The following is a 14,194-nucleotide window of genomic DNA, read 5'->3' as shown; positions in this document are numbered from 1 at the left end:
TGTTTTCGACAGAAGTCCTGAGGCCAAGTTGGACTCCAACTTGGTATCTAGTTGAGGTTGATCTTAAACATGTAATCCTTCTGCCTCTACTTTTTGAGATTACAGCCATGCACCGCCATGCCTGGTTTATGTGGCATTGGGAACAAACCCAGGGCTTCATGCATGTCGGGCAAGCTCTTACATCCTACCCTCCCTGCCCATCACTTATTTCCTCAACCCTGGGACCAAGGACCAGAGTGAACAGCATGTCTACAGCTAGGCAAGTTGGGGTACAAACTCTGACTTGTGAGGCTTTTGGCTCTGCCCCTTCTGCCCTTGTCTTCAGGCTCCCAGCAAGGGCGTGACACTGATGCTGGTGCCTGGGGCAGAGAAAAGAAAGAGCATCTCCTTGCTGTGCTCGCTAGGATGAGAAGACTCCTAGCCTGAACTCCTTAGCAAGAGGTTGGGTGCTGCAAACTGAATGTTCACACACACACACATACACACACACACACTCACACACACACACCATGTCTGAAGCCACCCCTCTGTCCATGTATCTAGAAGGGCCCTGTGAGGGTGCAGTGAGTAGGTGGCTGCTCACAAGCCAGGAAACCCCTCACAGGGAACAGAACCTGCCAGCACCTGGATGTGTGACCTCCTGAACTCCAGAATTGAGAAATGCGTCTATTCAGTCTGGTGCTTTGTTGGAGCAGCCAAAACTAAGACCCACAGTCACCCAAGATGGAAGTAGGCTGGCCAGTGTTCCTTGTAAAAAGACTTACTGTGGGGTCAGGGCAGGGAGAGCCTGGAGCATCTCCTAGTGAGAGGAAGCTGTCCATCTTACTATCCAGAGGGAGATCATTTTGAGCACCAGAAAAAGCTAAGGACTGAGGTAGGAGGTTGTGCCTCACTCCTGTAATCCTGAACTTCAGGAGCTGACTTGTGGATTACCAGCCTGAGCTGTAAAGTGAGGCATTGTCTTTTTTTTAATGATTTATTTATTATGTATACAATATCCTGTCTGTGTGTATGCCTGCAGGCCAGAAGAGGGCACCAGACCTTATTACAGATGGTTCTGAGCCACCATGTGGTTGCTGGGAATTGAACTCAGGACCTCTGGAAGAGCAGTCAGTGCTCTTAACCGCTGAGCCATCTCTCCAGCCCCCGGCATTGTCTTTTTTGTTTTGTTTTTTTAAGAAAGAGAAAAGAAACCCCATGAAAAAATGTCCATATTCGCTTGTTCCCCAGGCAGCACCCCTCCTGTGTCATCACAGTGTCCTGGTGCTCCTGCTCTGGGGACAGGACACTGGGCCAGCCTAAGCTGTTTGTGGTGGTTTTGTTTTCATTTCAGACTGGGTCTGTGCAGCCCAGGCTGGCCTGAAACTCATTATGTAGCCCAGTTTGGCCTCCTCCTGACTCAGGCTCCGGAGGATTGGGATTACAGACATGAGCCACCATGCTAGTGTCACCGTGAGTGAGTTTTTTAAGGATAGAAACTGTAGCCCCGATGCTTAATACCTTAATACTCTTCCAATAGCTGTGTGTTGGGGGAAGGGGGGAAGCGGGGAAGGATTACAATGGTTGTATTTCCTTTTTTTTTTTTTTTTTGGTTTTTCAAGACAGGGTTTCACTGTAGTTTTAGAGCCTGTCCTGGAACTAGCTCTTGTAGACCAGGCTAGCCTCACACTCACAGAGATCCGCCTGCCTCTGCCTCCCAAGTGCTGGGGTTAAAGGGGTGTGCCACCACTGCCCGGTGCGTTTGCTCTTTTTTGAGCTAGGGCTCACTCTAACTCTAGCTCACCTGGAACTGGCCATAAAGGCCAGACTGGCCTCAGATTTGCTTCTGCTTCTCAGCACTCCCAGATGCAATGGTTTCCAAGGTGTTGCATGCAGCTGGAAGTAGCAGCGAACCCACTTCACCTTGGTACTCAGAAGTGGAGTCAGGAATTTCAGGATTTCAAAGTCATCCATGGCCACATTCCAGGCCTGCCAGTGTTACCTGAGACACTGTCACTAATTAATTAAAAATCTGGACCTGGAGAGAAAGCTGAGCAGTCAGAGCACTGGCTGCTCCAGGAGAGGACCTGGGCTTGATTCCCAGCACCCGCATGGCAGCTCACAACTGTAACCCTATTTCCAGAGGATCCCATGTCTTCTGACCTCCCAGAACGTTGTACGAACATTGTGCACAAACATACATGTAGATTCAAACATACACGAATACACATAAAAGAATTTTTAGGAAGAAAACCTTTTTTAAAGACACATGAGTCCATAATTACAAGGAAAGAAAGCACTGCCTTAAAAGCAGACCAGTATAGTTTGTCACCATCAGACACAATTACTGGAAAGCTTAGTCTGAAAATTGGTAAAAAATAAATAGATAAATAAATAGATAAATAAATAAATAAAATACCAGGCATGGTGGCACACACCTTTAATCCCAGCACTCAGGAGGCCGGACGCAGATGTATCTTTGCATTCAAGGCCAGCCTGGTCTACAGACCAAGTTCTCGGACAGCTAGAGCTACACAGAAACCTTGTCCCAAAAAATTAAGAGAGAGAGAAAATCAGTAAAGGAAGGAGGAATCCTTGGGTTCGAGTTACAGCTCTGTGGTCGAGTGCTTACTGCCATATACAAGGTCCTAAGTTTGATTTCCAGAACTGGAAAAGTAAACAAACATGGGCCAGATGAAGTGGTACACATCTGTAATCAAACCGTAGGAGAAGCTAAAGCAGGAAGTGAGTTTGAGGACAACCTCGGCTACATTGTACCTTATTTCAAAAATAATAAAGTCAGCTGGGTGTGGTTGCACACATCATTAATCCCAGCCCTCAGGAGGCGGAGGCAGAGTTTCTGTGAGTTCAAGGTCAACCTGGTCTACTTAATGAGTTCCAGGACAGCCAGGGCTACACAGAGAGACCCCATAGCAAAAAAAGAAAAGAAAAGAAAAGAAAGAAAAAGAAAAAAGAAAAGAAAAGAAAAGAAAAAAAGCCATAGTCAATAAGGCAAAACTTTTTTTAAACAGAAATTGCAACTAGTTGATAGATAAGTATTGGTAGACTAGAGCCAGGCATCACGGTGCACACCTGAAATCTCAGCACTCAGGAAATGAAGGCAGAGGATTAGGACTGAGCCCAGCCTTGGCTACACACAGCAAATGGGATACAGAAGACATCAAAAAAGAAGGAGAAGAATGGTGGGAGGAGGAGAGCAACATTTGTAACTGCTAACTAGATCCAAGGTGAAGAGCTAGGCCCAGTGGTGCAAACCTACCATCCCAGCTGCTCCAGAGGCTGAAGCAGGATTTTGAGCAGGTTCATGGTGCCTCGCAGGGGACTTAAATGTGGAGCTCACTAAGTAGCATTTGCTGGGAATGGCTTCAGGCTAAAAGGAAAAAGCTGATTTCTGTAGCCTTTCACCAGGCAAGTGGCTCTAATCTCAGTACTTAAGAGGCTAAGGCAGGAGGATGGCCATGAGTCTGAGGTTAGCCTGGGCTACATAGTGAGTTCAAGGCTAGTTTACACAACTTAATAACTCTTGTCTTAAATCACATTTTTGAAGGCTGGTGATACAGTGCAAGGTGAGAGAGTTTGCCCAGCATTCATGAGACCCTGGGTTCAGTCCTTGAAACAAGTAACAAAAATAGTCAATTGTGGCAAATCATCAAGAGTTCAACCCCTTTGGATGAAAGGCTGAGGAGGGGCCCTGTGAGATGGCTCAGTGGTTCACCAGCCCCCAAGACTGGCAGCCTGAGTTCAGTCCCTAAGGCCTACATGGGGAAGGAAGGATGACTCCAGAAAACTGTCCCATCCTCCAGACACACTGAGGACACACTGACAGTGGACCTAACAGATGCACCCCACCACTCAGTGTGAGCCCCCACCCACAGAGTAAAAGGTGGTTTGTAAAAGTTGGGCCTGGAAACTGAGTGGTGGTGTACATTTTTAATCCTAGCACTCAGGAGGCAGAGGCAGGGGGATCTTCGTGAGTTCAAGGCCAGCCTGGTCTACAAAGCAAGTTCTAGGACAGCCAGAGCTACACAGAGAAACCCTGTCTTAGAAAACAAAACAAGTTAAGATGAGCGTGGTAGTCAATACCATTAATCCACTTGACGCCTTTAATCCCGCACTCCTGAAGCAGAGGCTGGTGAGTCTCTGTGAGCTCAAAGCCAGACTGGTCTGCACAGCCAGTTCTAGGAAAGCCAGGGCTACATAGTGAGGCCCTATCTTTAAAAACTTTTTTTAGATGGTGATATGAAAGTGGATATTTGTATGACGCTGAGGAAATAATCAGTCTTACACCCAGCTGTCCCCAGGTAGGAACTGCATAAACAAAGTAGCTTGTCTCACAAGAGAATATTTTGGCTTTCAAGAGGAATGAACTAAGGAGTATTACAGCACGGGCAAATCTGGAAGTAGAAGGTAAAATATATTCCCTATACTGTGATAAAGGCAGTTAACATAGATGGCTTGGGGGTCAAGGTACTTGCTTTTGATCCTGGAAACCAATGTAAAATAGCAAGATGCAGTAGCAAGCATTTACAATTTCTGCACTCTTAAGTCAAGATGAGGGGCAGAGACAGGAGAAGTGCTCAGAAGCCCTGGTGACAGCTAGGCTGGGGTACAGCAGCATAAACGAGAGAGGACTGCTTCAACTGGCAGGAGAGAACTGACTCCTGCATGTTGACCTTTGACCTCCACATGTGCACTGTGGTACACAAATGCCCCCATCATATACACGTCACAACAACAACATAATTAACAAAAAGAATACAACATGGGAGCCATCCCATTAATGTTCTGCTGTACAACAGTGCTAACTACAGATCCCATGCTGCACTTGCTCACCTTGGACAACGGCAACTTTATTCTTACCATCAACTTCCTCCCTTCCACAACCATCCTACTGTCCTTTTCTGTGTTTGGTTAATTTAGATGCCCCATGTAAATGGAGTCTCAGGGTCCTTCTGGACTGATCTACCACTTGGCATGACGTCCTCAAGGTGCTCCTGCTGTGGTTCTGTGTATCCACAGGTAGCTAGCACGGTGGTTTCTTCTCTGTAATCCTATATATATGCTTTCATGGGTCTAATCTCCTGAATGTAAGGAGCATGTATTGTAAAACTTTAAGACAATTCTGAAGCCATGTTTGAGGCCTCTCAGCAGTAGTGTTCCTCCCTCCCCCTGGGAACCAAGGACGTAACAGCTACACACGCACGTACTGAGATGTTGGGAACTTTCCATCTCCCTGAGTCCTTGTGAATGTTTTATTGAATAGGGGCAAGATAACCCATAGGTGTTAACTCAGTTCCTGGTGTTTTGACTAGGGAAAGGGGCAAAGTGACCCTCAGATGTTCCCCCTTTCCTCATCTGATCTGGCAATGGCTCTCCAACCAATTATTGGCAATAGCCCTTTTGAATAAGCCAATCATAATAGTTAATGAACAGTTACTCCCAGACACCCCCCTTGCTTCTGTGTTTTTTTTTTCCTTTAAAAATAGCCTGTATCAGCCATTCAGGGTCTTTCTAGCCTCTCGAATGCTGAAAGACCCTGTCATGACAGAATTAATAAAATCCTCATGCTTTTACACCAGCTGTGGTGTGAGAGATGGTCTCTTGTTGCGAGTCCTCCTCGGTAATTGGAATCTAGGGTCCAACAGTATAATTATGTATTTGTCACACTCAGCCAGGTGTAGCAGCACCTTTAATTCCAGCAGGGGCAGGTGGATCTCTGAGTTTGAGGCCATCCTGGTCTACACAGCAAGTTTCAGGTCAGGTAGGACTATCTAGTGAGACCCTGTCTCAAAAACACAAAACAAAACAAAATGTGAAAGCCCCTCATACTTGATGGTTAGAAAGATGGAGAGCACTTGCTGCTCTTTCAGAGGGTCCAGTTTCAGTTCCCAGCACCCTATGGTGGAACAAAACCATCTATAATTCTAGTTACAGGGATCCAATGTCTTCTTCTCGCCTCAGAGTGCACCAGGCAGGCACAGGAAGCACATACATACATGTAGATAAACACGTACATACTTAAAATAAAAACAAAATAAATCTTTGTAAACGCACATACTCAAGCCAGACATAATGGATGTCTTACTTTCCTGTTGCTGCGACAAAACACCATGACCAAGGAATGTCATGATATTTCATTTGTATTTTAATAAATAAAGCTTGCCTGAAGATCAGAGAGTACAACAGTTCCCCTGGGCAGCCTTGCAGACAGGCAGTGATCACACACACCTTTAATCCCAGCAGCTATACTAGTTTGCCAAAGAAGCCAGGCAGTAGTGGTGTATGCCTTTAATCCCAGCGTTAGAGAGGAATGTAAAACAGGAGGAAACAGCTCTCAGCTCAGTCTTATTCTGAGGATTCATGGAGGCGGGATAGTCATTTCAGTCTGAGGTAGAGGATAAGAGCCAGTAGCTGGCTGCTTTGCTTTTCTGGTCTTCAGGTTGAACCCCAATATCTGTCTCTAGGTTTTTATTAATCGTGCTACAAAGGAAGGCAACTTATAGAAGAGTTTGTTGGAGCTTAAAGTTCCAGAGGGTGAGTACATGGCCATCATGGCCAGGAGCATGACCTCTGGAAGGCAGGCATGGCACTGGACAGTAGCTGAGAGCTTACATGTTAAGACACAAGCAGGAGGCAGAGAGGAGAGGGGGGTGGAGAGGGAGACAGAGACAGAAAAAAATGTTGTGGGCTTTTGAAACCTCAAAACCCGCCCCCAGTGATACACCTTCTACAAGGCCACACTTCCTAATTCTTCCCAAACAGTTCCTGCACGTGGGACCCAGGTATTCAAAAACATAAGCCTATGGGGCCGTCCTCATTCAAACCACCACAGTGGCTCACACCCAGTTCTTACTGGGGAGGCTGAGGACAGAGGATTAGAGTAAATTGGAGGCCAGTTTGAGTTCCAGGCCAATCAGGAATACATAGCAAGACCCTCTCTTTAGCCTTCCTCACCTAAAAATAAAAACAAAAAAAATTGAGAAGTAAATAAATGGAGGGGCAAATCATGGTTGCTGGTCAGCACCGGGTAAATGCAAAACACCCTGCAGAGGCTTTCTTTCTCCGTTACACTTTTTAATCCTTCTGCTTCCACTTCCCAGGGCTTTTTGTTTTTGTTTTTCGAGACAGGGCTCAGGGCTTTTTGCGGCTCAGTCCTAATAGTACTTCTCTCTTCTCTTGTGCTCAACCTAGCCCACCCCCTTCCGCAGCTACACACAGGACTTCCTCAGGTTCTGTTCCTGCACTTTGCATTGATCCCTTGTGTCTGTCAAAAAAGTATCTTGTCTACACTTCGTACGTCTGAGGTTGTGACAGTCAGACCAAGAGAACCTTTGGGTCTAAATCCTGACTTTACCTATGGTTGTCACAGAGCCCCTCCCCCACAGAACCGCGGATTCAATTTAAAAGCCTGTTATTGTCGGAAGCACTTCCTGCTCCGCAGATAGTGATAATGTTGTTTATATGTTATGCCTGACTGCACTGACAATTACGGTCATCTTGGGTCCCCAGGGAGTTTATCATGCACCTGTGTGTGTCTTGCACACAGCTTGCAGGTGGTTCTACACAGTCAGTGCCGTTTCCGGCTGCGGGTGTCAACCCTGGCCAGACTAACTGGTAACTTCAACTGCAGAAAATTGCGACTCCGGGCACCAGTTCTGACCGTGCTCACCGTAAGACGGATTCTTTTGCCACCTCCGGGCCTTGCGACTGCCACAAAGCTTGCCTACCACCCGGGATCTCCGTAACTAAAGAACTCCATTCCCTTCAGCGCCGCCTGCCCGAGGAACTACACTTCCCAGCAGAAGCCAGGGCCGCTACGTCCTCTCCCAGCGTGCTCTAAGGTTCGGCAAGCCGCTGCAAAAGCCGTAGTGGCAGCAGCCTACGTTTGAACCTCAACCGGCACAGGTATCCAGCTTGGATTCGGGCCTTATGGGTCCTCGATGGAACTGAAGATCTAAAGTATTTGGGAGCCTGGGAAGGCAGGAAACCCAAGATTTTGTTGGGGTGGGGAGGGAGTCCCATAGAGAACTCCGCCTCCTCGCAAAACTAGGACCCTAAAGGTTTTCCCCTAAGCGAACTTTTTTTTTTTTTTTTTTTTTTGCCCTGGATAAACCGCCTGTCCTCTCGACACGTACCTTCTCAAATAGCAAGTAGCAAATCCTCCTACTTTGCAAGTAGCAAAAAGAGGGCGAGGGCATGAGGGCAAAGAACCAGACCCCGGTTCTTTCTTGCACTCCCCACTATACCTACCCCACCCCACAACTGGGGTCTGTAAGAATAGGGCTGTGCACAAATGAGGCGTTCCCTCCTAGTTCTGCTCCCTGCCCAGACTAAAGGGCAGCTGGGAGGGAGCCTCTCCGTCCTGGATTGTGGTGACAGCAGGCTAGGTCTGTTGCTGCTGGCCCAACACGCAGTTCAGTTTCCACCTCCATGGATGCTAGAGAAACTCAGGGCCAGTCTAAGCTGTGGTCCATGAACTTTGCCTTTGGTGTGCCAGCAGATAGAGGCTGAACAAAATGGTGAGAACCATTGAACTTTGGGAGCGCTGAAGTCAGGATGTGGATGGGGAGAAAGCAAGCCTCCCTCCAATGTTCTGTGTGTGGTGGGAGGGACAGTAGGGGCATGGAGATGGGAGGAACAGGTTTGAGGGTGGGTGGGTGAGCACGGAGGATACAAAGTAATAGGCTTCAGCAAGGATCTGAACTGTATTCTAAAAGCGGGTGTGGAAGCCCATGCAAGGAAAGCGTTAGTGAACAAGACAGCCATCCTGCCATCCTGCCTTCCAGCTTCAGCTTCCTGGTCCCCTGGCTTTGCTAGCACTTTGGATGGGAAACAGAATGCAACTAGGTCAGCATTTTCCTGCCTATCCTAGATGGTCATGTGCCTCTCTGCCTCCCCCTCTGTAAAACCTTGGTGACAGTTCCTACTTAACAGGATATCTTCTGGCACAACCTGTTGTCCTCTTCCCACTACAGGGGCCGCCATTCCGCCTTCAGAATGCCGGAGGGCCCAGAGCTGCACCTTGCCAGCTGCTTTGTAAATGAGACATGTAAGGGGCTGGTATTTGGCGGGTGTGTGGAGAAGTCCTCTGTCAGCCGCAACCCCGAGGTGCCCTTTGAGAGCAGTGCCTACCACATCTCAGCCGTAGCCCGAGGCAAGGAGCTGCGCCTGACTTTGAGCCCCCTGCCTGGTGCCCAGCCCCCTCAGAAGCCGCTGTCCCTTGTCTTCCGCTTTGGTATGTCTGGATCCTTCCAGCTGGCACCTGCAGATGCACTGCCACCCCATGCCCATCTACGTTTTTACACGGCCCCACCTGCCCCCCGGCTTGCCCTCTGTTTCGTGGACATCCGCCGTTTTGGCCACTGGGATCCTGAGGGTGAATGGCAGCCAGGCCGTGGACCCTGCGTCTTGCTGGAGTATGAACGGTTCAGGTAGGACTGTGTATTCTAGAATACCATCCAGGCCCATGAGAAACAAATCCTAGCCTCGAATGAGCTCCAGTCCCCCGTCTATGGATTGAGATGATGTCAGGGCAGGCCAAAGGAAGGACTGACAAAGGTCTGAGGACACAGAGACAGCATTAGAATTGGACTGGGGCCCAGCATCCCACCTTGCTTCCCAGTGGCCCCAGGCCATCAAGGAAGGTGGGGGGCTTTTAAAGCACCTTAAGAAACAAGCCTTCACAGTGGGGAGAGGGTGGACTAGTGACCGTTAGTCAAGTTTTGGTGGTCCTCACAGTCTGCCTGGGGCCTCCTCTGATTGTCCCTGTTTTCAGTACTTTCCTCTAAAGAGGCAATAAGAGTCTCTACTCCAAGACAGGCCCTGTAGGGTACAGCAGTGGGCAGGGTAAATATGTCCCTTTGTCCATGGCACTGATGTGCAGGTAAGGCATGGGGCCAGGACACACAAAATAAATTCACAGACCTTTAGCCAAGTGTGGGGAGCATGTCAGGAACGGCCACTCACGGGAAGTGATCTTTGAACTGAGATCTGGCTGGTGGAGGTGGAGCCAACTGTGTAAACTCCAGGAGTCTTGGCAAGAAATGAAGGTGTCTCTGCAGGTCTGGGGTGGATCTGGCACATTCTCATTTTCCTTCTTGGGAACAGACTGTGCCTCTGCCGAGCCCTGGACTTGGTCACAGCTGTCACAGAAGCAGGTGACTCCTGGCTGGCCCAGGAAAGCCACTATCCATAGCCCTGGGTTGTCGTTGCTTGTCTTTCTTTGGGAGTTAGGGACTATGGACTGTTTGCCAGGAGGTTCTAGTTTATCTCTTGACTGACCTCAAAGCTGTTTCCATGGTCCTCCAGCTGTGTGTTGGGCGGCGGGGGGAGGAGGGACCACACAGAAGCAGCTACATTTCTTTTCTTAGAAGGTCTCATCACACTCAGTCATGCCCGCTACCCACACAGCCTTCATACCTTGAGGGAGACAGGATCTCACCCTATCCCAGGATGGCCTGGCATTTGATACATACTCATAGCAGTGGGGTTACTGCCTCACCAAGGTGTGTGTACAGGGGTACAGGGTCTTATCACGGAGCCCTGCCTGGCCTGGGATTAGCTATGTCGGTAAGGCAGGGCCCAGACTTGCCTCTGTCCTTCTATCTCAGCCCCCCAAGTATTGGAACTTCAGGTGTGAACTACCATGCCTATCTGAACGTTTCTGATTCTTCAATAATAAACAATCCTGCCGGACGGTGGTGGTACACGCTTTTAATCCCAGCACTCGGGAGGCAGAGGAAGGCGGATCTCTGTTGAGTGCGAGGCCAGCCTGGTCTACAAGAGCTAGTTCCAGGACAGGCTCCAAAGCTACAGAGAAACCATCTCCAAAAACCAAAATAATAATAATAATAATAATAATAATAATAAACAATCCCATGTTATTCCCATGTAGCAAATAGGGGAACTGAGGCTCCAGCTGCCCCAATAGTACTGAGACGGGACAGTACTGAAACTGTTTCTCCTTGCACTCAGGAACTGCCTCCTCCGCCCTTTATCCCTATCTTGAGGTGTGGGAAGGGTCTCATGCATCTGGCCTGCCCCCTCAGGGACAAGGTACTTCGGAACCTATCAGACAAAGCCTTTGACCGGCCCATCTGTGAGGCCTTGTTGGACCAGAGATTCTTCAATGGCATTGGCAACTATCTGAGAGCAGAAATCTTGTACCGGTCAGCAGGCAGGCTGTGGGAACAATGGCTGGGATGGGGCATGGGTGATCCTATCCACTACTTAGTCTGGGTCCTCCCCACTGTTCCAGGCTGAAGATCCCCCCTTTTGAGAAGGCCCGCACAGTTCTAGAGGCTCTGCAGCAGTCCCGGCCGGTGAGGACGGTGTGCAAGCATGTGTGCGGGTTTGGGTGGCAAGGGTATGGTAGAGCCAGGTGTCTCTACCTCAGCTCACCAAGTGTGTGGAGGGTGAGGAGGGGGTGTGAACCACATCAGAGGTCTTGCTGAGCTCAGAGGGGAAGTCCACTGTTTTCAGCATGAGGTGGGATGTGTTAACACCTTGGTTCTACCCATTCCCCCTTCAGAGCCCAGAGCTGACCCTGAGCCAGAAGATCAAGGCCAAACTGCAGAACCCAGACCTGCTGGAACTGTGTCACTTGGTACCCAAGGAAGTGGTTCAGCTGGGTGAGGCCTGGGAAGCCAAGATGGCCAGTGTTCTCTGCTTTAGCTCTGTGAGATACTGGGCAGCTATCCTCTTGACCCTGGAGAATGGGAGTTTGCTAAACAGACCAGGTCTCTTGGCAACTTCCCACTTTCTCCCAGCCTCCCATTCAGTAGGAAGGACAAGGATTCATCCTTGCTGATGGAGAGGGGCCAGGAGCCAGGGTGGGAGGACGCCAGCCTAGTCACAGTGGGAGAAGGCAGTGTGGCCCTGACTCGGTCCATCAGCTTCTTTAGCTGAGCTCTGAGCCATGGTGAACCGACTCCTTGTTCCTCCCACTCCACAGTACTCCCTCACCTCTGACTGGTTCCTCTGTCCCTCAGGGGGCAAAGGCTATGGGCCAGAGCGTGGAGAGGAGGATTTTGCTGCCTTTCGAGCCTGGCTGCAGTGCTATGGCATGCCAGGCATGAGTTCCCTGCGAGACCGGCACGGCCGTACCATCTGGTTCAAGGTTTGAGCCCTACTGCTCCCATAAGCACATGGAGACCCTAGGGAAACTGGTGGGGCAACAAGATAGGAGGTAGAGGTCTGAGCCAGGTGGAAGTCTGCCAAGATCACATCATTCCTGAGTGTATAGTTCTCCAATGTGATCCTCTTCTCCTTGGAGCCCCAAGGGTTCAAGCCAGTAGAACAGTTGAGAGCAGCTAACATTTGTGTGTGTACATGTGTGCTCACATATGTGTACACACACACACACACACACACACACGGGTTGGAGGGACTCAAAGACTTCCTAGACAGGGAACTATACTGATCTGAAAGGATATGTCCTTGCCACTCCAAGGAAAACTGTCCCTTCCCAGACCAGGTTGACTCCAGAATTATCCTCATTCCATTTTAGGGTGAACCTGGACCCTTGGCACCCAAAGGTAAGCAGTTCTTAATGTAAGAGATAAAGAGCTGGAAGACCAAGGGCCAGCCTTGCACCTCATCCTCCATCCCTCTCCAGCCTTGGAGTCACCCAGCAGTAGGAGTCTAGAGGGGCTAAAGCCCTAGGGCTCTCTAACTCCAGTGCAATGTCCTGCAGGGGGCAGATCCCGGAAAAAGAAGTCAAAGGAGACACAGCTGGGGGCCGAGGTCAGAAAAGAGGTAGGAAAGCTGGCCCCTGCCTCTTTTGTGCTTACTCCTGGCCAGCTGTCTCTCCCTCTCAAGGGTCTGTCGGTGGTGCGTGGTGGGGATGTCAGTGTTGGGTCCTAACGAACCTGTAAACTGCTAAGAGGGAAACCTAGTAAGGACCATCTTCTCTATCTAGGACCTTCCGCTTTCGAGTAAGACCATTTCCAGGACTCGGAGGGACAGGAAACACGCCCCTAAGAGTATAGCTCAACAGTCTGAAGGGACCAGCCTCCAACAAAACCAGGAAACCCCTACAGCCCCCAAGAAAGGAAAGAGAAGGGGGCGACTGGCAGCCACAGGTGGACCTTTATAAACAACCTCCTGGAGCTGGGAAGGGACCCCGGGGAGTGGCTCTTCAGGGAGGATGGGAGGTAACACAGGGTGGCGGAGGGAGGAAGGCCTAGTGCAGGACACACGGTCACTGCCTCGCCTGCTCTCACCACAGGTCGCCGCAGACCCCCTAAGAGTAAGGTCGATACCCGATCCCAGGAGGCCTCATAGAGGGAGGTCTCCTTGCTTGGCACTCCTTTCCCTGCTGCCTTGCTGTGGATCTAGGGGCATGTCTGATCCCCTGGATCCCCTGGAAGCAGTATTTGTCGGGCTGTATGCCCTAGGCCATCTGACTTTTCCTGTACAGCTGTTTTTTGAAGCAGGGTCTCATGTATCTTAGGCTGGCCTTGAGCTGGGATGTACCCCAGGATGACAATGAACTCCTCACTGATCTTCAAGCCTTCATTTCCATACCATAATTGCTAGGTTACAGGTGTGAGCCACCTGACCCTGCTAACTGATTTTTCTGTTATTGTCTTTTTAACGGTTTCTCTATGGAGCCCTGGCTGTCCTGGAACTTAATCTGTAGACCAGGCTGGTCTTGAACTCAGGATTAGCCTGCCTGCCTCTGCCTCCCGAGCACTGGGATTAAAGGTGTGCACCACCACCACCTCTGGTTTGTGATGATTATAAACATGCGCCAGCTTCCACATTATTTGAAAGCATTACCAGACTGGTAAATTTGAACTTCTTGGTTTGGCTGCATGAGGTATGCTGAGGCCAGGTTGGAAAGGCATGCTGCATGGCTCCACCTAACTATAAATGTAATTCTGCCTTCCACCTTCCTCGCCTACTCAAGACTTAATCAAGAGGACAGTCTGCCTCTGCAGGGCCAGCCCTATGCAGACCTGGACTCAGGCAGTCCAGGATTCTTCGGGGCCTATGGCCAACACTTGCTGAAAGCCTTCCTCCCAGCTGAGGGTGGTGGGGTGGGAAGATGTGGGGATGAGTGTAGGGGCAATCTTACCACCTCTGCTGCAGATACAGGAGGAACCCTTTATCTTAAGGTCACCTGAGGTCTCCGGTCTCTCAGACGGGGTCAACAGCCGGACCCTTCATACACAGGTTACCTAAGATCTTG

General features: G+C 49.7%; 1 protein-coding gene across 7 annotated transcripts; it reads left to right on the top strand.

Annotated features, from left to right (window-relative positions):
- The first annotated feature begins 7,547 nt into the window (after positions 1 to 7,547).
- On the top strand, positions 7,548 to 13,723 carry Neil1 (nei like DNA glycosylase 1). Of its 7 annotated transcripts, none has more exons than XM_038322997.1 (11): positions 7,917 to 8,519; positions 8,787 to 8,847; positions 8,976 to 9,431; positions 11,049 to 11,168; positions 11,258 to 11,321; positions 11,531 to 11,738; positions 11,991 to 12,118; positions 12,509 to 12,536; positions 12,695 to 12,756; positions 12,920 to 13,082; positions 13,229 to 13,723. In XM_038322997.1, exons 3-11 carry the CDS (start codon positions 8,998 to 9,000, stop codon positions 13,282 to 13,284), a joined length of 1,263 nt encoding a protein of 420 aa, XP_038178925.1. In that variant the 5' UTR covers positions 7,917 to 8,519; positions 8,787 to 8,847; positions 8,976 to 8,997; the 3' UTR covers positions 13,285 to 13,723. The 7 variants fall into 7 exon arrangements, with proteins under 7 accessions (XP_038178924.1, XP_038178925.1, XP_038178926.1 ...); XM_038322998.1 differs by having other exon boundaries at positions 8,718 to 8,847; XM_038322996.1 differs by lacking the exons at positions 7,917 to 8,519; positions 8,787 to 8,847 and adding an exon at positions 7,548 to 7,905.
- Positions 13,724 to 14,194: the final 471 nt, after the last annotated feature.

The sequence above is a fragment of the Arvicola amphibius genome, chromosome 3 (genome assembly GCF_903992535.2).
Source record: "Arvicola amphibius chromosome 3, mArvAmp1.2, whole genome shotgun sequence".
Classification (NCBI taxonomy): domain Eukaryota; kingdom Metazoa; phylum Chordata; class Mammalia; order Rodentia; family Cricetidae; genus Arvicola; species Arvicola amphibius.
The sequence above is the reverse complement of the archived record's forward strand: the minus strand, read 5'-3'. Positions and strand labels throughout refer to the sequence as shown.

Excerpts from the sequence above, each read along its gene's own strand:
- Neil1 (XM_038322996.1), top strand. The coding sequence starts at position 8,998 with ATGCCGGAGGGCCCAGAGCTGCACCTTGCCAGCTGCTTTGTAAATGAG. Across the intron at positions 11,169-11,257 it reads AGAGCAGAAATCTTGTACCG|GCTGAAGATCCCCCCTTTTG; the intron begins GTCAGCAGGCAG and ends CCACTGTTCCAG. Across the intron at positions 12,537-12,694 it reads TGGACCCTTGGCACCCAAAG|GGGGCAGATCCCGGAAAAAG; the intron begins GTAAGCAGTTCT and ends AATGTCCTGCAG.